This window comes from Anomaloglossus baeobatrachus, chromosome 3 (assembly GCF_048569485.1).
Source record: "Anomaloglossus baeobatrachus isolate aAnoBae1 chromosome 3, aAnoBae1.hap1, whole genome shotgun sequence".
NCBI lineage: Eukaryota > Metazoa > Chordata > Amphibia > Anura > Aromobatidae > Anomaloglossus > Anomaloglossus baeobatrachus.
In genome coordinates this window covers 190,131,828-190,155,135 of record NC_134355.1, presented here as the reverse complement: position 1 = coordinate 190,155,135, position 23,308 = coordinate 190,131,828, and the positions used below count along the sequence as shown (strand labels likewise).

The window sequence follows — 23,308 nt, the reverse complement described above, 5'->3', positions numbered from 1 at the left end:
GTCCCATGAAAAGATAACATAAGTGAGGGATGGACATAAGTTTGTAATATGTTGAGATATTATATATAGATAGATATCTCATCATGTTGCTCACATATACCATTTTCTTTTTCTATCACCAGTTCAGCTAATTAAGTTACTGTATATTCATATTTTCCTGTTCTTTGTGAGCTTTTGCTCTTACCATTAAGCCAGAAAAATAGTTGTTGACCATATTATATATAGAGGGGTTTCGGTATTGGGAATATTACTACCTGTACTTTAGGTGGAGTTTCTCCAAAAAGCAAATTAAACTGATTTAAACAGTTATAGAGTGAACTTGGCCGCTTTAAAATTAATGTAAGTAGTATATATTTAATTGCTGTGATTTCCTTTTAAAACTCATTTTATTACATATGTATTAATATGGGGGCTACGCCTGTCATTTTCCATACTGAGCAGTTCCATTGGCTGGCATTGCTTGCGTGGCCATATTGAGAGCTGCCTGCACCCGAAGGCCATATGCACACATTGAGTATTTGTAAGCCAAAACCAGGAGTGGAAAAATCAGAGAAAAAGTATAATAGAAACACGGGCACTACTTTTGTATTTTTTACCCATTCCAATACTGATGAAAACTCCGCAAATACTCAATGAGTGCACATGGCCATACCGCTGAGGTGCACACTTACTGAGAAGCAGTACATAGGAGGCAGGGGTTCATCACTGCCCCTTGTCAGCTGTCACCGCTTCCTGCAATGACACTCCCAAGAAGTGTAGCGAGAAGAGACGATAAGTTACTGTACATACTAGTGCTCTATAAGTTTTATATTGGGTTTGAGACCCATATATAACTTTTTATTATCCGTTTAATGAGCTTTTTGGCAGTGACAGACATCCACTACTAGGGCAACACCTTCTGATTCCTCTTGTTTTTCCCCTAGGTAAAATAAAAGACCCTGTACTCGCCTCCCATACTGGTGCTGTTCCAACACTATCGGTAAGTGCGGTTCAGGGCTCATGTGACATTGTGATCTCACACAAACCCCACGTCCAGTCACCACCGGCTTCTCTCTTCCAGTCTTCGAATTAAATAAGTTAATCAACGGGCTTCCACCCACTTCCTGTTGAATGCTAATTTGGCCCAAAGATGGGGAGAGAAAAGCTGGCAGTGATTGGACTTGGGGCTCGTGTGACGATGCAGTGTCTGCAGTGTAAACTGCGGTTACTAGCAGTGCTGGAACAACACCAGAACAGGAGGTGAGTGCAGGGGCTTTAATTTTAACTGAAGGAAACAAGTGTAATCAGAAATGGTTGTCCTAGTAGTGGAGAACACTCTTAAGCTTTATTACTAGTAAAAATAGCTTTACTGTGTGGCTCCAATAACTTGTATCTTCCTTAACTCCTATTTTACTGTCCTGGAAGCTGTGGTGTGTTTCTTTTCTGTTTGGTCAATTGTTGGCCTGTCTGGTTTCCACACTTATTTAATCAGTTCAAATCAAACTACCAATGAAGATGTAAGTATGGGAATTGTGTTAGGTTAGGACTGCATGATAATTTTTGACACTGTAACATCGAGATGTTAAAGGAAACCTGTCAGGTCCCATATGCGTTCTGACCTACAAGCAGGGTGTTGTGTGACCTAGTAAGCCCTTCCTACCCATCTATGCGTTGTAATATTGTTTAATATGAATGTATAAAAAAAAGTTTTATTACTTACATGTTCCCTATGTAAACGATCAGAGGCTCTAGCCCCATGGGCGTCGCATCGCCCCGTGGGCGTTTCCATGCTTTCCATGGTATCACGTCCCTGTGGGCGTGAGACCATGGATTTACATGAGCGAGGTTACTGTCGCTCCTTGAGATCCCACACGTACGCGCTTGCCATTTCCACAGCCTTGTTATCCGGTGCTTGCCTGTCTGCTTCAGACGCACACTGCGCATGCTCAGAAGACTCCTGCGGTTCCGACAATGCGTAGAGCGCATCTGAAGCCAGCAAGCAAGCACCCGGATAACAAGGCTGTGGGAATGGCAAACGCGCACTTGTGGGATTTCAAGGAACAGACGGTGACGTTGCTCATGTAAATCTATGGTATCATGCCCACAGGAGCGCGGTACAACGGAAAGCATGCAAACACCCACGGGGCTCATTCTACATAGGGATCATATAAGTAATAAAACATTGTGTTTTTTTTTTTTTTTGTTTTTTTTTATAAATTCATATTACACAATATTACAACTCAGGGATGGGTAAGAATGGGTTTCTAGGCCACACATCACCCTGCTTGTAGGTCAGATCGCATCAGGGACCTGACAGTTTCCCTTTAATGACAGAGCTAATCCTCAATTAATTGAGATCCAAACCTGCTGGGTTTTAGCACCACCAGAACTGCCACTGTGATCTAAATTGTTTTTTTTTTTTTTTTTTTAAGCTTTAAAGATTATCTATTCCATTATTATGTTGCTCAAGTAGTGGCAATCTATTTTGTAGTGCTGTGTCGTGCTTGGTGTCAACTACATTTTATTTATTAAAATATTAATATTTAATAAATATTTGTTTTATTGAAAGCATACTTGTCAGGTTCTGCAGACTTGGCAGTATATCATTTGCAGGCCTCATGTGCTCAAATTTTATAATTTTACAAATATCGAATTTTTCTGCCAACTCATTTAGCCAGGCTATAAAATGTACCGTATTTTCCGGCGTATAAGATGACTTAACACCTGAACATCTTCTCAAAAGTCAGGGGTCGTCTTGTACGACGGTGCCGGTGTTGACGCACAATAAGATATTCTCACCTCTCCTCCGTGCCTGAGCTGCCTACAGCTGCTTCTTGCAGTCTTCACACAGACCCCTCCGTAATAGTGTCTGGTGTACGGAGTGGCTGCTGCAGGATGTTGTCATGGCTTTACTACATTTGAATGCTTGACGGCGCCACAAAGCATTTAACTGCAGTAAAGCGCTGATAGTAGCAGCGGCCCTGTGTATTGGACGCGCTTTACGGCAGTTGAATGCTTTGTGGCGCTGTAAAGCCTTCAACTGTAGTAAAGCCATGATGACATCCTGCAGCGGCCGCTCCGTTCACTGGACGCCATCACTGAGGAGAGGTGAGAATTTATTTTAGGGGTGTAAACAATGGCACATAGGGGCCAGAAGGGAAGCAGCAGAAGGATGTTATTAAACAATGGAGACCTTACTGCACCGGACATTACAGCAGGGGACATTACTATACAATGTAGACATTACAGCAGGGGACATTATTAATTCAACAATGGATTCAGTACTGCAGGGGACATTACTAAACAATGGGGACATTACTTGGGTTGGCTGACACTTGAGTATATACGATATATCCCAAACTCTATATTTTAACTGGAAAAGTTGGGGGTCGTCATATACGCCCAGTTGTCTTATACGCCGGAAAATATGGTATATGTGCCCTTGCTCTCCCACCCATCCATCACCTTTGAACTTTATAGGGGATTTTGGCAAAGCATAATTATTAGAGATGTTTTGTGCATTTCTTTAAGATGTAGACTATGGGATTATATTTTTTATACTAGAATAAACTTACAATAAAAAAACACTAAATATTAGAGCGTTCTCCATGAATAGATTTATACATATCAACTGAGACCATGCAAAATGTACATCTCTGTATTACTGTTAACACCTACAAAAAATGTATTGTTCCAGATTAAAGGTTCCTGGTCAAGTAAACGAGGCAAAGAAAACTATAATCCTTATAGCTATGGCAATATTTTTACTAATTGCTGCACAGCTCTTTGTGGACCACTGAACCCAAGGTAAAGTTCCTAGAATGGCCTCCTGTGAGATCATGCTTAGTACTTCCATAGTGTAGACCGTATTAAAGGAGGGAGAATTTGGTTTCCAGCCTTTTTGTCTATATAAATATTTCTTATTTTTCTCTTAAGCTTAATTGACCGCAGAGGAATTGTGGAAGCTGATATGGCGCAGTCAGTTGCACCATCCAATGGATTGACGATGTATGGTTCTACTCAGTCCCAGAGCAATATGGTAAGATGAGCGAAGTATTATTCAGTAACTGACAGCTCATTACTGCGCCTCATTTCAAGGGGTTTCACATGTTTAAAGTATAATCTAGCTAAGCCCCTTCTGCTGATGGAAAGTCTAAGGTGACATGTTGTATATGATGAGATTGGATTGACTGACAGGCCATCCTGGGATGCTGTGCCATTTTACAACTATAAAACACATGTTAAGAATCCCTAATTGCTAAGTGTCAGGAAACGGAGCAAATATACACATAAATTGCTGACAGGATTGTGTTGCTCACACAGATGTGCTGCTCTACTTGTGGCTTTAATTATCTTCCATCTGGTCATATCCTTCTCAAGAGTTCAGTCACAGTGCCATTAAAATCACTGCTCCCCTACTTAGTTTTCTATTGTATTCGATTTATATTTTTCAAATCTATTAAGTGATAAGTAGGTTAATGTAATATTCATTGGGATGTCCGTTCTGGAAAAAAATAAAGAAAAATCCTGCCCATCGTTTTATTTACAGAGCTGCATTGGTTATGTCCTGTCTGCCATCAGTAGCTTGCCTCCACAGTCTTCTACATCTGTACCACCCTCTGAGGACAAATTGGCTATTGCTTCTGTCCAATATTTAAAAAAAAAAAAAAAAAAAATACTTTAACCCCTTCACGACCGCGGGCCGTAAAATTACGTCCTATTTTAACATGACTTAACGACCAGGGACGTAATTTTACGGCCTAAACTTCATTTGATTGCCGTGGCCATAGCAACGGCTTTCAAATGATGTCCCCTGCTGTTTCTTACAGCAGGGGACCTTTGCTTGACCCCAGGGGGGGCGGCATCGCCACCCCCTATCGACGATCGATGTGATTGGCTGTTCAAATCTGAACCGCCAACCACATCGATCGCACTAATTTCGGCAAAAATAATGCCCGAATTAGTGCGATCCTGTGAGATCCAGCTATGAGATGCCGCAGCTGCTGCAGCATATCATAGGTGGACCTCAAACATGTCGCCCCCAGCCCCTGCAGCACTGATTGGAGCGATCGTGCTATGACGCGCAATCGCTTCAATCAGTGTGCAGTGGGGCGGTCTGATCTGCCGGTGGCCGCCCTCCCCAGGCCTGTGCTGGCCTGTGAGCCCTCCCCCAACATGTCTGCAGCGTGCAGTGGCTGGTACTTGTGGTACCACGCCACCGCTGCTGCCGCCGCCGATGTCACCGCCGCTCCGGCTCCACGTGAGTATTGCGCGCTTCCCGTGATGGCCCCTGCATGCTCCCTGATGTGCCGCCCTGCTGCGATCTGCCCCCTGCTATGTGCTTCCCTGCTGTGATCTGCCCCCTGCCATGTGCTTCCCTGTTGCGATCTGCGATCTGCTGCACGTGAGTACTGTGCTCACTTTGCAGCCCGTGCGCGCTCCCGTGGTGCCCCTGCGCGCTGCCGTGATAGCCCCTGCCGTGCCCCCGCCCCCCACGATCTGCTCCCCCCAACCGGCCACCCCCTCCCCCCCCCTGACATCCCGATCCGGTCCCCCCGCGATCTGACTGCCTCCCCCATTATCTCTATTCTGCTTCTGCAGCTCCCTCTCCCCCTCTGCTCTCCCCCCCCTCCCCCTCTGCTCTCCCCCCTCCCCCTCTGCTCTCCCCCCTCCCCCTCTGCTCTCAACCCCCCACTCTGCTCTCACCCCCCCCTCTCCCCCTCTGCTCTCCCCCGACGTCCTCTTACCTGTCTTCACCGGCCTGATCACATCTGCGTCCATCGCTGGGTCCTTCCTGGGCATTCTGCTGATCTGCCTGCTGCTCCTGTAAAGCTGTCCATCTCTCTGCCATCTGTTCCTCTGCAGCTCTTCTGGTCAGTGATCCTCCTGCTAGTCCTCTGGGTACTGTGAGTATAACTTTTTTTTTTTTTTCCGTATCCCCTGTCCATTTTTACACCTCATCCGTCCGTGCGTCCCGCCAAGCGCTGATCAGGGATGCAGATAACGGATCTGCATCCGTGGTCAGTTTTTGGCGTGACTTTTTTCCGTATTTGCGACGCTTTTTGTATCGCATCCGTCCGTGCATCCCACCAAGCGCTGATCAGGGATGCACATAACGTATCTGCATCCATGGTCAATTTTTGGCGTGACTTTTTTTTTTTTACGTATCCCCGACGCTTTTTTTTATCGCATCCGACCGTGCGTCCTGCAGCGGCCGATCAGTGCACTGCGTCTGTGCGTTTGAAAAGTCAAATGGCGCTCCTTCTCTTCTGAGCCCCGCCATGCGCCCAAACAATTACTTTCCACCACATATGAGGTATCTGTGTACTCAGGAGAAAATGCACAATACATTTTATGGTGCATTTTTTCCTGATAGCCTTGTGAAAAAAAAAGCTACCTAGTTGAAGCAACCGTTTTGTGGTAAAAAAAATTTTTTTTCTTTTCACGGCTCAACGCTATAAACTTCTGTGAAGCCCTTAGGTGTTCAAAATGCTCACCAAACATCTAGAACAATTATTTGAGGGCTCTAATTTCCAAAATGGGGTCACTTGTGGGGGAGCTCCATTGGTTAGGCACCTCAGGGGGTCTTCAAACCCGACATGGCGTCCGCTAATGAGTGCAGCTAATTTTGCGTTCAAAAATTCAAATGGCGCTCCTTCCCTTCCGAGCTCTGCCGTGCGCCCAAACAATTGATTTTTACCACATATGGGGTATCAGCGTACTCAGGAGAACATGACAATAAATTGTATTGTGTACTTTCTCTTTTCTCCCTTGTAAAAATGAAAATTTTATGGCTAAAGTAACATTTTTGTGTTTAAAAAGTAAAATTTTCATTTTTTCCTTCCCCATTGCTTTGGTTCCTGTGAAGCACCTAAAGGGTTAATAAACTTATTGGATGTGGTTTTGAGCAGTGTGAGGGGTGTAGTTTTTAGAATGGGGTCACTTTTGGGTATTTTCTGTCACCTAGGCCTCTCAAAGTCACCTCAAATGTAATGTGGTCCCTAAAAAAATTATTTTGTAAAATTTGTTGGAAAAATGAGAATTTGCTGATGACCTTTGACCCCTTCTAACTTCCTAACGGAAAAAAAATTTGTTTCGAAAATTGCGCTGGTGTAAAGTAGACAAGTGGGAAATGTTATTTAGTAACTATTTTGTGTGACATCTCTCAGATTTATGGGCATAAATTTTCAAAGTTTGAAAATTGCGAAATTTTCACCAAATTTCCTAAATTTTCACAAATAAACGCAAAAAATATCGGCCTAAATTTACCACTGACATGAAGTACAATATGTCACAAAAAACAATCTCAGAATCGCCAGGATCCGTTGAAGCGTTCCAGAGTTATAACCTGTCAAAGTGACACTGGTCAGAATTGTAAAAAATGGCCCGGTCATTAGGGTGTTTTAGTGGCCGGGGGTGAAGGGGTTAACTACTTCAAGATTAGAACATATACCTCTGCACATTTTCAGAGGGATTCTTTTGCACATGCAATTTAAGGAGCTGTGCAGAAAAAAAAACTCGTTCTGATGAAGTAATTTTTTTTTCTATTTCTGAAATGTGGGGCTTCATGCTATTTTCATGTTATCCTTGATGGGATTTGAACCTAGGACTCAAACACTGGAAACAAACAGTGCTAACCACGTGTGTGTGTGTGTGTGTGTGTGTGTGTGTGTGTGTGTGTGCGTGCGCGCAATTGTCAGTGAACACTTAGGCTATGTGCGCACGTTGCGTACAGTTCACTGCAGAAATTTCTGCAGCGATCTGAAGAGCACATGTGCGCTTCTAATCGCTGCAGAAAATGTCCGTAGTGAAGCCGATTCCATGCGCTCTGCCTGCAGCTCCTCCCATAGACAGAGCAGGAGCTGCCGGCAAAGCGCATGGAAGAAGTGACATGTCACTTCTTTTTACACAGCGCTTCGGCAGTAGCCGAAGCGCTGCGCTCTAAAGCGCCACGTGCGCACGGCCCCTGCACAATCTCCATAGACTGTGCAGGGGACGCAGGACGCATGCAGTTACGCTGCGCTACAAAGCGCAGCGTAACTGCATGTATTTGCGCAACGTGCGCACATAGCCTAACACCTTTTTATTTCAAGGGGTTTTTTATAAAATTTTATATACCAAGTTTTTTTAGTTTTTTTTTTTTTTTTTTTTACGTTACATAGTTATATTCAGAAAAGTTATATTCAGAAACCATGAAATAAAAATATTCAAACTCATTCTGACAATCCTATTTATTTAAGAAAAAAAAATAAAAATAGTGGGGGTATACTAGTAACACCACACACAGTGGGTGAAATAGTGTTGTATACGTCGCCAATTTTCTAAGTAAATATATTTCTAAAAGTGCTATTAACATGGTTTTCTCACCGGATGTCGGTAACCACCTATATAAACCAAACAGGCAAAGAAATTAAACCATAATGTAATTATTAAAAATGGCACAGGGAAAAAGAATTGAACACAAGAAGAAAGTTGCAAAAAGCCATGAAACATCATGACACCAGCTGAAATCTATCAGTAATTAGAAAGTAATCCTCTTAGTGAAAAATATCAACTGGTTCAACTGATGGCCTATAAAAGTGTCATTACCAAGGTGCCGCACAAACCTCTCGATGGGTAAAGGTACCGTCACACTAAGCAGCATCGCTAGCAACATCGCTGCTGAGGCACGACTTACTAGCGTTGTTGCTGTATGTGACATTTAGCAACAACCTGGCCCCTGCTGTGAGGTCGCTGGTTGTTGCTGAATGTCCTGGACCATTTTTTAGTTGTTGCTCTCCCGCTGTGAAGCACACATCGCTGTGTGTGACAGCGAGACAGCAACAACTGAATGTGCAGGGAGCCGGCTTCTGCGGACGCTGGTAACCAATGTAAATATCAGGTAACCAAGAAGCCCTTTCCTTGGTTACCTGATGTTTACCTTCGTTACCAGCGTCCGCCGTTCTCACACTGCCAGTGCCTGCTCCCTGCACACATAGCCAGACTAAACATCGGGTAATTAACCCGATGTGTACTCTGGCTAGGAGTGCAGGGAGCCAGCGCTAAGCGGTGTGCGCTGGTAACCAAGGTAAATATCGGGTTGGTTACCCGATATTTACCTTGGTTACCAAGCGCCGCATCGCTTCCACACGTCGCTGCTGGCTGGGGGCTGGTCACTGGTTGCTGGTGAGATCTGCCTGTGTGACAGCTCACCACCAACCCGTGTAGCAACGCTCCAGCGATCCCTGCCAGGTCAGGTTGCTGGTGGGATTTCTGGAACGTCGCTTAGTGTGACGGTACCTTTAAACCAGTGAGCTGTCTGAAGACCAACAACCTTATTGTTGTAAAACCTACTGATGGCATTGCTTACAGAAGAATTTCTAAACTACTGAAGGTTCCACTGTTGGGGCTTATAATCCTGAAGTGAAAAGAACATAATTTAATGATAAACTGGCTACAGCCAGGTGCCCCCTGCAAGATTTCAGACCGATGAGTGAAAAGAATTGTTGTCTAAGTTCCAATAACTACCTGTGGAGAGAGACCTGGAATCGGCAGGTATATTTGTGCACTCAACATCCATGGCCTGTATGCACGTTCACCACGCAAGATTCCATTACTGATCAAAAAGTATATCCATGTTCATTTAAAGTTTGCTAAACAACATTTAGAGAAACCTGTGAAATACAGGAAGAATATAGTCTGGTCAGATGAGATCAAAATTAAACTCTTTGGATGCCATACTACATACCATGTTTGGTGGCCAAAAGTCACTCCATATCAGTACAACACCATACCAACAGTGACGTTTGGAGGTTGGAACATCGTGGTGAGTGGCTGTTTTTCAGCATACGGCACTGGCAAGCTTCATATAATTGAAGATGGGATGAATGGACAAATGTACTGAAACATTCTTGATCTAAATCTGCTGCCATCTACCAGGATGATGAAATGAAGGTGGGCATTTCAGCAAGACAATTATTCCAAACACACAGCCCAGGAACCTCAATTGGTTTCAAAGAATGGCCCAGCCAATCACCTGACCAGAATTCAATAGAATATGGAATGAACTAAAGCTCAGAGTTCATAAGAGCCTACGGAACCTTCAGGATTTAAAGAGTGTGTGGAAGAATGGACGAAAATCACACCTAAGCAATGCATGCGATTACTTTCTCCATACAGGAGGTGTCTTGAATCTGTCATCAACAAAGCCTTTTGTAGCAAATATTAAATAAATTTCAGTAAGAAAACCAATTCATAATAATTTCGAAACAATGATACTAATGTTTTAACTTGGGAAGAGTTAAAAAAAACAATATTTTGTGGAATAGCCATGAATTTTAATCACAGCTTTCATGTGTCTTGGCATGCTGTCCATTAGTCTTTCACACTGCTTTTGGGTGACCTTATGCCACTCCTTGTGCAAAAATGTAAGCAGTTCTTTGTTTGGCTTGCGACTATCAATCTTCCTGTTGATGACATTCCAGAGGTTTTAAGTGGGGTTCAGGTCTTGAGATTAGGCTGGCCATGACAGGGTTTTGATGTGGTGGTCCTTCATCCACACATTGATTGACCTAGCTGTGTGGCATGGTTCATTGTCCTGCTGGCAAAAACAGTTCTCAGAGTTGGGGATCATTTTGTATTTATTTATTTTTTTTCCTTCACCACACAGTGGTGCACAGTATACATGTAATAGAACAGAATACCACAGCAAGTTTAAAGGCAGTGTTTCATCAAAAAGGTCCTGTTTAATTCCGCTTTTTTATTTGCATATATTTTGGGAATTATTTTATTTTTTTTCCATGATCTGTATTGAAAACAAAAAATGTAAAAGTCTTGACATTTTTCCTCTGGCCGTTGGCGCTTTTTTAGACTCCTACTCCCTGCCCTTTCAGGAAGTTTTCAGCAGGCTCTTTATCACAGGCAGTATTAAAATGACTGGTAACTCCTTTATACACAGATGATGACGTAGAATCCACCAATCACAATAGGTGGTGTCATAGCTGACCCTGCGCCCCCCCCTCCTTCATGAACTTTATACATCGCATTAGCTACTTCAATACAAAAGATACATGGTCTAAATTAGTCTTTCTGCTCAATCATGTAAATTTCCTAAAGGAGCCGAAATAGCCCAATGAGTAGAAAGGAAATTGCAGCATTTCTCATTTTTATAATTCGAAGCGGAATGTGTGGAGAGAACCAGGCACTGCTCATCGCCTGCCCAAAACAATCCCAACAGTGAAACATGGTGGTGGCAGCATCATACTATGGGGGTGTTTTTCAGCTGCAGGGACAGGACGACTGGTTGCAATTGAAGGAAAGATAAATGCGGCCAAGTACAGAGATCCTGGAAGAAAACCTCTTCCAAAGTGCTCTGGACTTCAGACTTGGCCGAAGGTTCACCTTCCAACAAACCAATGACCCTAAGCACACAGCTAAAATAACTAACAAAGGCGTGGCTTCAGAACAACTCTTTGACCATTTTTGACTGGCCCAGCCAGGGCTCTGACCTAAACCCAATTGAGCACCTCTGGAGAGACCTGAAAATGGCTGTCCACCAATGTTCACCATCCAACCTGATGGAACTGGAGAGGATTTGCAAGGAAGAATGGCAGAGAATCCCCAAATCCAGGTGTGAAAAACTTGTTGCATCATTTCCAAGAAGACTTATGGCTGTACTAGCTCAAAAAGGGTGCTTCTACTCAATACTGAATAGAGGGTCTGAATACTTATGACCATGTGATATTTCAATTTTTTTTTTAATTCATTTGCAAAAATTTCTAAATTTCTGAGGGGTTTTTCAGTCAAGATGGGGAGTAGGTGCAGAGTGTATATTACTGAGGAAAAAAAAGAACTTTTTTTGAATTTACCAACTGGCTGCAATGAAACAGTGAAAAACGTAAAGAGGTCTGAATACTTTCCATACCTGCTGTAAATTAATATCCCTATACTGCACTCTTCCTATATTGGGCACAGATAACGAAGTAGTAAAACACATTTAAACAATAAATTTTTATTGAGTTTCAAATTATTAATACAGGAAATGGAAAACATTAAAGAATGATTCACGTATAGATTGGAGTAAGTCATAAACGTTTGCTATACCGTGAAATTCGACTAAAGCCATTTTGGCCGTCTAAGTTATCACATTATAAACCATTTCTTATAAAACTGATATATTCTGGTAATAAGATGGAACTGCAAAAACAATTTTTTTGGTCTTATATATAATCATATAAATTTCCAATCGTAATCCCCATACTTCGGGGACTCTACATTAAACCAGAAGAGAGAGAACAACTAAAGTAGAGCAATAAATATAGCAAGCTAGAAAGTAAGAAAAATTAAGACAGAAGGGGTTTAGGACATCGCACATTATTTCCAGATGTGGTGGTATAATGTAGAAGACAAGAACGCCTCCCAGTGAAACCAGGTCTTGGCTACTGTATCCCTTTCCTGTTGGGACCCAGCCACCAGTAATTCCATGCGGTGTGTCAGGCCCACCTCCGCAAACCCTTCCTCAAGAGACGGGGGATCCATGGATCTCCAATGTCTGGGGATCACGGTTTTCGCTGCCTGCAGTAAATGTCTGAGCAGTGATTTTTTTAAAATTTAGATTTGGATATGGGGAACATATAAAGCAAAATTGCTTCCGGGGACGGAGGGACTGAGATTCCAGTCACTTCCAGCACTATCCTGAGGACTCCGTTCCAAAAAGCGTTCAGGGTTGGGCATGACCACCATATGTGCACCATCGTTCCCGCCTCTGCCCCGCATCGCCAACACGTATCCGGCACCCCTGGAAACCATTTGTTCACTGTTACTGGAACCCTGTACCATCTCGATACTATTTTATAACTCGTTTCTTGTGATTTTAGATGCAATGATTTATGAGAGAGGGAGAAACACTTATCCCATTGGGTTTTCGTGAAGGTTTTATTCAGTTCTGACTCACATGCTTTACAATAAGAGGGCATGGAGAGGAGATCTTTTTCTGAGAGCATCCTGTAGATAACCGAGGTCGTATGTGGGATGATAGGTTTTGTGAGGCACAGCGTTTCAAAAGTAGATAATGGGCGTATCAATGTTTCTTTTTCAGTGATTGATGTAAAAAAGTGCTGGAGCTGGGTATATTCATATTCTTGTCGTGGCGTGGGGGGGGGGTTTCTCCCAGGATCGTGTTAAAGGGAACCTGTCATCAGGAATTTGGCTTTCAACCTAAACGTTTCCCCCTCTGCAGCTCCTGGGCTGCATTCTAGGAAGGTTTCTGTACTTTTTGTGCCCCTTTTTAAACCAAAATAAACACTTTATAAACTTGTACCTTTCTGTTTGAAAATCTTGTTAATTTTCCATGGGGGCGGGCCGTGTGGCGTCCGTTGCTGTAGCTTACGCCGTCCCCCATGCTCCAAATCATGCCTCATAACGCCGCCCACTGCGCCGAGGTCCCGTGCACGCCGGGACACCTAGTGACGTGGTCGCAGGCACGAGAGTATGGGCGGCGCTGTGATTGCATCGCAAGTGCCCGCCCATACTCTCGTGTGCGCGCTCGCCCCTCTGTACGTCGCTCAGATCCTCTGCTTCTCCTGTGCTCCGCTCCTCCCATCTATTTCCTGCTGCAGGGTACGATGGGAAGGAGGGGACGTCGGGCCGGCGCAGAACGCTGGAGGCAGTGGGGGAAAGGGCGGGCACGAGAGTATGGGCGGGCACTTGCGATGCAATCACAGCGCCGCCCATACTCTCGTGCATGCGACCACGTCACTAGGTGTCCCGGCGTGCACGGGACCTCGGCGCAGTGGGCGGCGTTATGAGGCATGATTTGGAGCATGGGGGACGGCGTAAGGTACAGCAACGGACGCCACACGGCCCGCCCCCATGGAAAATTAACAAGATTTTCAAACAGAAAGGTACAAGTTTATAAAGTGTTTATTTTGGTTTAAAAAGGGGCACAAAAAGTACAAAAACCTTCCTAGAATGCAGCCCAGGAGCTGCAGAGGGGGAAACGTTTAGGTTGAAAGCCAAATTCCTGATGACAGGTTCCCTTTAAGAGAGTAATATCCCGTTTGGGGCCACCTGGTGAAAACGCAGAGGGCGGGACTTTGGGTGGCCTAGGAATATCGGGGTGACACAACCTGGTTCAAACTTGGGGTTGCCTGAGATAGCAAACAGGGGCATTCCCATCCACCAACCCTTTTTTCATAGAGGGGATGTTCAGAGTCTTTAGCGTATTGGCTGTTGTATAAGATATTTCTAGGTTGTTTGGCAATGAGGGAGAGCGAAGCCAGGGCAGGGTTCCCTCCGGGATCTGGCATCTATCCGTTGCCATGTGGACCCACATTTTCGTCGAATAATTGTGGATTAGGTCCAATACTCGAGCATGAGCTGCTGCTTGATAGTAACGACAGTCCGGTAAGGTAAAACACATTTAATAGTTACCTAAAGTGCCAAATGCAGGAAAAATCTAAAAAAGAGTACAAAAACAATAAGATGTATATGATGGTAGTTAAAAAACTGACCACAACCCATCTTGGACATGACACAGATCATTAGTTAAAGATAGTACAAATATAAGTATATACATTGCCTAAAGTGCCAAGTGCAAGACAGCATACAGGAAAGGTTTCATAAGTCACAGGGATCCCCACAAAAGGACCTAAGAGCCCCCAATGCACGTTTCGCTAGGATTCTTTTGCTTCATCAGGGAGCAAGAGCCTACTGGTGTATGAGCAGATGTGCTTTTAAATAGTCTTCCATACATAACTAATGGCTAACAGGTGATCACCCACCTTGCTTGATTTTAATATACGGCGGTTTTATTGATGTATCAGTTTGCGATCCACCTTTGTCAATAAAATGTTAGTTTGCCCGTAATACTCTTGTCCTCTTTTTCTTTCTCATCTGAGAGCAAAATAATGTAGAGACAGAGACCCTTATTCCAGCGATATGTCACTTGGTGAAATGTTTGTCATTTTGATGAATGTTTCATCTGCTGCAGACCTAGCAGTTATACAGAGCTCATAAATAAGCTGGACAATGTGGCAGCGCGCACCAAGTAGTCCTGTAATGATCTCCCACTGATTAAACAATGATTTTTATCAAAACTACACTAAGCAGGTGCATTAAGTGACACATCGCTGGAATCACGATCTCTGCCTCTACATTATGCTGCTCTCAGATTAGGTAGCAAAAACCTGCTGACTGATTCGCATTAAGAAGTTATTTGCAAGGAGAGACTTTTATTTATTTTTTTTTTTTTCTCCTAAGCTTAATATAAATGCAAAAAAGTACTGTTTGTAAAGCCAATAAATGTTTCCATGGAGGCCAATAATTTAGCTGAAACCTCAGTGATCTATAGATATTAGAAACATCACTGAGTATGTGAGCTAAAGATAATCTTCAATGTAAGTGATAAATATCTGAAGATACTTGTCAAATGACCCTTTTATAAATCTGTTGCATGTTAGGCTCATGTAAAGCCTGAACAACCCTAGGTAAATTTAGATCAACCCGGTCACCTCTGTTTCACTGATGGTGGCATGTGTGTGTTATGTTTTGGCTGTTGTTGAACATTGGGACATTTCCTTTTATATTGCTATTTACTTTACATTACAATCTGATAAAAACATGCATTCAATAAACTGGTCATGCGTAGGTAAGATTTAAAGGGAACCAATCATCAGGATTTTGGTATATAAGCTAAAGCCAGTGCTATACTGGCACTATCGGGCTGCTTATCAACATACCATTAGTGGTCAGCTCGGATGTTTAGGCTTTCAAATCCAAGAAAGCAAAAGTTTAAAAAATCGGTAGCTTCTTGAATGACTTGCATCTGAGCAGATAATCTCTGGGTGGATATTCATATGGATTCCCGTCCTCCCACCTGTTCTTCCCTCTCTCTGTTCTCTATGGAAAGTATTACACAAAAAATTCACTTTTTTTGAAGGACCTGTGTGAGGTCATACCTATGTGACCTGGTATCCATCTTTGTTAGCTGAGGCCCCACCTCTTCTGGTCACATGGGTATGACCTCACACAGGTCTTTCAAAAAAGTGAATTGTTTGTATAATACTTACCATAGAGAACAGAGAGGGAGGAACATCAGGCAGGGGGGCGGTAATCTATATGAATATCCCCCCAGAGATTATCTGCTCAGCTGCTGTCACTCATGAAGCTGCTGATTTTTTTCTTTTTTTTTTTTTTTTTAATTAAAGTTTGCTTTCTTGTATTTGAAAATCTAAACATCCGAGCTGACCACTACAGGTATGTAGAGAATCAGCCTGATAGTGCCAGTATAGCACTGGCTTTGGCTTCTATACGAAAATCCTGATGATTGGTTCCCTTTAAAGAAAACAGATTAATTTTGAACAGTGATAATTTATGTATGCATGGTTTATTTTATTTTTTTAGGTAAATACATAGCCTTACCGCCATCTGAATGCAATGTGCACACGCTGTAGATTTGGTGCGGAAATTTTCTGCAACAAATCTGCATGTGACAAAGTGCGTCAAAAACAGGATGCGATTTTTGGTGTGGTATTTTTGTCATTGAAGGCAATGGGTGAAAATGGGTGAAAAAACGCTGGTAAATCACACCAATAATTGACATGCTGCAGATTTTTTTCTGCACCCAAAACCGCACAGAAAAAAAAACGCAACATGTACTTAGCAAATCCAAAATCCCATAGACTTTGCTGGCTTCAGGAGAGGCATGCAGATTTTGATGTAGATTTAAAAAAAAAAAAAGAAAAACCGCAGCATGTTCACAGGGACCAATACAGCTAATTTTACGATCTACATTGTAGCCACTAGACCAATAATTCAAGTTAACCAAGCACTATGAGACACAATTGGCGACCCAAGTAAAGGTCCACATAAGATAAGTGAGCTCTTGGTAGGTAAAATGTGACCACATCACAACCGTCAGTTTAGTCCCAGTTCAGATGTTGCAAATTTCAGTATTTCAAATCAGTATTTTAATGGTAAAACCAGATGTACATAAAAAAAATGAATGATTAAATTACATTTCCTTATTGTTTAGGATTTTTCCAGTAATTTGTGATAGCCTCAAAAATAATCTTTCAGATCAGTGAAACGGATTCTCTGTGCAGAATTTTAGCAGCACTTGTGACTGTCCCTTTGTGCTTACAAATAGGCCAATGTGATAAGACCATATTGTGTTTTTTGGTGGTTCTTAAATCAGTGTCTTGGAACATCTCTGATCTGCAGCTTTGCAGTTTCTATTGAATCCCTTAGGTTTAACTTACACTATGCTTTATCCCAGCATGGCTCCTAGGTTCCCTGCACTGAGTTAAGAATCATTATTGTATGTCTTTTGAAACCTAATTCTAACTCTTCTGTATTTTCTCTTCATACCTTTTTATCCTCCTTTTTGATTTAACAACCTTTACATCTGCCCGTATTTTTTATTTATTTTTTTGAATGCCCTTTATTTTCATATTTGTATTCCTCCATACCCTTCCGTTCTGCAGTGTGACCAAGACCAGTGCATTCAGAGCACAAAATTCGTTTTACAGGCTGCAGCCACACCACTTCTTCAGACTGAGCCAACAGTAACTACTGATGAGCCACCGTTACCTGGGAAAACCACCATAAGTGCACCATGTGCTTCTCTAGCTCTTGGCCAGCCAACACCTCCATCTTCAATGCCAAATTTGAACTCCGAAACTGTTTTAACAGACATGATACCCTTAAAAGAGGATATCGGAAACCATCAGTTCCTAACGCCCGATGAAGCGCCATCACCGCCAGGAATGCTACCAGCAAACAGCCCTGTGACTCATAGCCATACCATGCATGTTCTCAACCTTGTCAGCCAAGACTCTCTGCATGAAGACTCTGTGCGTGGACTTGTAAAACTCAGCTCTGTCTGACCAACCGGGATTCTGCTCATCAAACATAACGCACAAAAAGGTCAAACCCTGTGATATGATTGCACTGTGTGATAATAAAAATGCCCACTGTATAGTGACACCACTCTGCCCAAATAAATTGTTGCTCCTTTGCAATTCATCATTTGTTCCAATAGATTTTTTTTCTTTTTATAAAACTACATCAGTCTGCCTCAATATCAGTCTATATATTAAGCAGTTATTCGCTGAATTTGGAAAACTTGCAGGCTATATAGTCTGGATATTGAGTGTTGAGCTCTGTCTGGCTCTGCCAGTGTAAACACAGGATACTCTTTTGGAACCTTCGTAACAAGTGGGAATACAATGGATTTCAGAATGGTCGTTTTTTGTTTTTTTTTTTTGTTTTTTTTTTGTTTTTTTTTTAACAAGGAACTTTTGACCTGATGCCAATCCTCATTTTTTTTTTATAAGTGTAATTTCCTCAATATAAATTACAACATTCACGGTGTTCTGAAATGGTAGCATTCTTATTTGAAGATGGTAAAAATGACGTCCATTTGAAGGCATAAATGCCAGGTTTTCTGTTTGCTATAAGTGCTGCTTTTTTCTTATAAGTTATCTGTTAGAATATTAGGAAAAGGCACCTTTTTTTTTTCTTTATTAAATACCTTTTTTCCTTCTGATCGAAAAGGGCTTATGTTGCTGAATGACAATGCTTTAAGTTAATCACTTGTGTTTAGATATGGTATATACCATGACACTTTCTTCCCAATTTTGTGCGAAGACATTAAATACAGTAACATTTTGTTTTCATACTAGTCTCTGAATTCTGTGAATATCGATAAGCTATTTTTTTTTTTTGCATATTCAACTTCATAAATATTGGAGTCAAATTTGTACTTTAATGGTTTCTTGTAAATGATTTAAGTTTGAGAAAAAGTAATGTAACTTTTTTGACAGAATATAGTGTTTTGAATAAAGGCGTTGTTATAAAACTAGATCTCTAAATCCTCTCTGAATGGTCATGATTTGCCAGGTGGAGAGAAAGTAGGCAGCGATTATAAATGGCATCCAGATATTGCATCCATATATCTTACCTGATGCTACTATAGCAACTAATGGGGCTATACCGACTTTAGACAAATCAATAATATAGCAATCATATACGGTAATGCTCAGTGTGGCTTTGTTTAGATAGGTTGCTTATCTTGGTCTTTTGCAACACTATAATTATTAATTTCCATATTTGTAAGGCTGCATTTAGACAGGCCAACCGTGGCTGCTAAACGACTGTCAATGGGCTGCAAGTAAGCTCAGGAGAGGTTGTTTAATGGTCTGTTATGACAGGCCGACCACACTTTCATGTGCACAGAAAGAAGGGCCAGAATACCTCTTTAATATTTAACAATCTATGGATAATATGAAATCACAGAACTGATCTTAAAGGGTCCTTATTGAAAACCGTTCGATGTGAGTATTGAAACATTAAAAGGGCTTCCGAGGAATAAAAATACATATATTTGTGTATGTGAAAATACACACACGTACGTATGTACGTACGTACGTGTGTGTATATATGTTTGTATATTAGACTAAAAATGTAAACCCATCCATTTTGTTTTTGCTCCCATTTTTTTTTTTTTCATGAGCTGAACTCAAAGATCTAAGACTTTCCATGTATACAGTAGGCATTTTTCGCTCACATATTTACAAATGTCTAAATCTGTTAATGGACACTTCTTTGCTCAGATCCATGCACCTCACAGGTGTGGCATATCAAGATGCTGATAACTGCACTGGTGTGCCCACAATAAGGCATTCTATTCATGGATGAATCCTAGTTTTCACTGTACAGGTCAGATGGCAGACTGCGTGTATAGGATTGTGTGGATGAGTGGTTTGCTGATTTCAATGTTGTGAATTGTGGGTTTATGGTATGGACATGCGTATGTTATGGACAATGAACACTGGTGCATTTTATTGATGCCATTTAGAATGCTCAAAGATACTCTGAGATTTTGAGGCCCATTGTTGTGCCATTTATGCAAGACCATCACCTCATGTTGCAGCATAATAATGCACGGTCCTGTGTTGCAAGAATCTGTACACAATTCCTGGAAGCTCAAAACCTCCCAATTCTTACATCGCCAGAATAGTCATCGGACAGGTCACCCATTGGGCATGTTTAGGATGCTCTGGATCAGCATATACGACAGCGTGTTCAAGTTCCTATATCCAACATCTTCACACAGCTATTGAAGAGCTATGGACCAATGATCCACAGGCCTCAATCAACAATCTGATTAGCTCTATGCGAAGGAGATGTATTAAACTGCATGAGCCAAATTGTGGTCACACCAAATATTGACTGTTTTTTCTGATGCCCCCAGGACCCCTCAATATTGTAAAACTGCACATTTTTGGATTCTCCTTTAATTGTGGCCAGTCTAAAGGCCCCGTCACACTAAGCAACATCGCTAGCAACATCGCTGCTAACGAACAACTTTTGTGACGTTGCTAGCGATGTTGCTGTGTGTGACATCCAGCAACAACCTAGCCCCTGCTGTGAGGTCGTTGGTTGTTGCTGAATGTCCTGGGCCATTTTTTAGTTGTTGCAACAACTAAATGTGCAGGCAGCAGGAGCCGGCTTCTGCGGAGGCTGGTAACCACAGTAAACATCGGGTAACCAAGAAGCCCTGTCCTTGGTTACCCGATATTTACCTTTGTTACCAGCCTCCGCCGCTCACTGTCCGTGCCGGCTCCTGCTCTGTGCACATGTAGCTGCAGGACACATCAGGTTAATTAACCCGATGTGTGCTGTAGCTAGGAGAGCAGGGAGCCAGCGCTAAGCATTGTGCGCTGCTCCCTGCTCTGTGCACATGTAGCTGCAGCACACATCGGGTAATTAACCCGATGTGTGCTGTAACTAGGAGAGCAGGGAGCCAGCGCTCAGTGTGCGCTGCTCCCTGCTCTCTGCACGTGTAGCTCTGTGCGCTGGTAACCAAGGTAAATATCGGGTTGGTTACCCGATATTTACCTTAGTTACCAAGCGCAGCATCTTCCACGCGGCGCTGGGGGCTGGTCACTGGTTGCTGGTGAGCTCACCAGCAACTCGTGTAGCGACGCTCCAGCGATCCCTGCCAGGTCAGGTTGCTGGTGGGATCGCTGGAGCGTCGCAGTGTGACATCTCACCAGCAACCTCCTAGCAACTTACCAGCGATCCCTATCGTTGTTGGGATCGCTGGTAAGTTGCTTAGTGTGACTGGACCTTAAGGCACACTTGTGCAATAATCGTTGTCTAATCAGCATTTTGAAATGCCACACCTGTGAGGTAGATAGATTATCTTTGCAAAGGAAAAGTACCCAGGAATACAGATCGACGAATTTGTGAACAATATGTAAGAGAAAAAGGTCTATGTACATACAGTGCCTTGCGAAAGTATTCGGCTCCCCTGAATTTTTCAACCTTTTCCCACATTTCAAGCTTCAAACATAAAGATTAAAAATTTAAATGTCATGGTGAAGAATCAACAAGTGGACACAATTGTGAAGTTAAACTAAATTTATCGCTTATTTTAAACTTTTTAAAAAAAATAACTGAAAATTGGGGTGTGCAATATTTGTCCCCTTTCAGTTAACACTGTGTAGCACCACCTTTTGCTGCGATTACAGCTGCAAGTCTCTTGTGGTATGTATCAGTTTTGCACATCGAGAGACTGAAATTCTTGCACATTCTTCCTTTGCAAACAGCTTTAGCTGAGTGAGGCTGGATGGAGAGCGTTTATGAACAGCAGTTTTCAGCTGTTTCCACAGATTCTCGATTGGATTCAGGTCTGCACTTTGACTTGGCCATTCTAACACCTGGATACATTTTATTTGTGAACCATTCCATTGTAGATTTTGCTTTGCTTGGGATCATTGTCTTGTTGGAAGACAAATCTCTATCCCAATCTCAGGTCTTTTGCAGACTCCAACAGGTTTTCTTCAAGAATGGTCCTGTATTTGGCTCCATCCATCTTCCCATCAATTTGAACCATCTTCCCTGTCCCTGCTGAAGAAAACCAGACCCAAACCGTGATGCTGCCACCACAATGTTTGACAGTGGGGATGGTGTGTTCAGGGAGAAGGTGTTGCTTTTACGCCAAACATATCGTTTGGCATTGTGCCCAAATAGTTCGATTTTTAGTTTAATCTGACCAGAGCACCTTTTTCCACATGTTTGGTGTCTCTCCGAGGTGGCTTGTGGCAAACCTTAAATGACACTTTTTATGGATATCTTTGAGAAATTACTTTCTCCTTGCCACTCTTCCATAAAGGCCAGATTTGTGCAGTGTACGACTGATTGTTGTCCTGTGGACAGACTCTCTCACCTCAGCTGTTGCTCTCTGCAGTTCACAGTGATCATGGGCCTTTTGGCTGCATGTCTGATCAGTCTACTTCTTGTTTTGAGATGAACGTTTGGATTTACAGCTGGGTCTTGGTAGATTTGCAGTGGTATGATACTCCTTCCATTTCAATATGATCACTTGCACAGTGCTCCTTGGGATGTTTAAAGTTTTGGAAATCTTTTTGTAATCAAACCTTGCTTTAAACTGCACCACAACAGTATCACGGACCTGCCTGTTGTGTTCCTTGGTCTTCATGATGCTAGCTACGCTTTAAACAGAACACAGACTATCATAGAGCAGGTGCATTTATACGGAGACTTGATTACACACAGGTGGTTTATATTTATCATCATCAGACATTTAGGACAAAATTGGATCATTCAGAGATCCACAATGAACTTCTGGAGTGAGTTTGCTGCACTGAAAGTAAAGGGGCCGAATAATATTGCACGCCCCACTTTTCAGTTATTTATTTTTTAACCCCTTCACGACCGGCCGATTTTTCGCTTTCCGTTTTTTTTTTTCGCCATTCTTTTTCTGAGACTTTTTTATTTTTCAGTCAATATGGTCATGTGAGGGCTCATTTTTTGCGGAACGAGCTGTACTTTTAAATGAAACCATCAGTTTTACCATATTGTGTACTAGAAAATGGCAAACAAATTCCAAATGCTGAAAAATTGCAAAAAAAGTGCGATAGCACTATGGTTTTTGAGATATTTTATTCACTGTGTTCACTATATGGTAAAACTGTGTGGGTGTGATGCCTCAGGTCAGTGCGAGTTCGTAGACACCAAACATGTATAGGTTTACTTTTATATAAGGGGTTAAAAAAAAATCGGAAGTTTGTCCGAAAAAAGTGGCGCACGTTTTACGCCATATTCCGTGACCCGTAGCGTTCTCATTTTTCGGGATCTTAGGCTCAATGACGGCTTATTTTTTGCGTCTCGAGCTGACGTTAACGGTACCATTTTTGCGCAGATGCTACGTTTTGATCGCCTCTTATTGCATTTTGCGCAAAAGTTGTGGCGACAAAAAAACGTCGTTTTGGCGTTTGGAATTTTTTTGCCGCTACGCCGTTTACTGATCAGATTAATTGAT

The 23,308-nt window shown here is 42.4% G+C and overlaps 1 protein-coding gene across 5 annotated transcripts in view; it reads left to right on the top strand.

The window, feature by feature from the left end:
- ZDHHC14 (zDHHC palmitoyltransferase 14) overlaps nt 1–23,308 on the top strand; it is a 169,545-nt gene that overhangs the window by 133,465 nt on the left and 12,772 nt on the right. For 2 of the 5 annotated variants that reach the window (XM_075339653.1, XM_075339652.1), the window contains exons 7-10: nt 1,394–1,496; nt 3,677–3,786; nt 3,916–4,018; nt 17,442–18,785. In XM_075339653.1, coding sequence (XP_075195768.1) covers nt 1,394–1,496; nt 3,677–3,786; nt 3,916–4,018; nt 17,442–17,843 — 718 coding nt within the window. In that variant the 3' untranslated portion in view covers nt 17,844–18,785. Of the gene's footprint in view, nt 1–1,393; nt 1,497–3,676; nt 3,787–3,915; nt 4,019–17,441; nt 18,790–23,308 lie in introns of those variants that run through there. The other 3 variants (XM_075339656.1, XM_075339655.1, XM_075339657.1) reach the window with 3 other exon arrangements.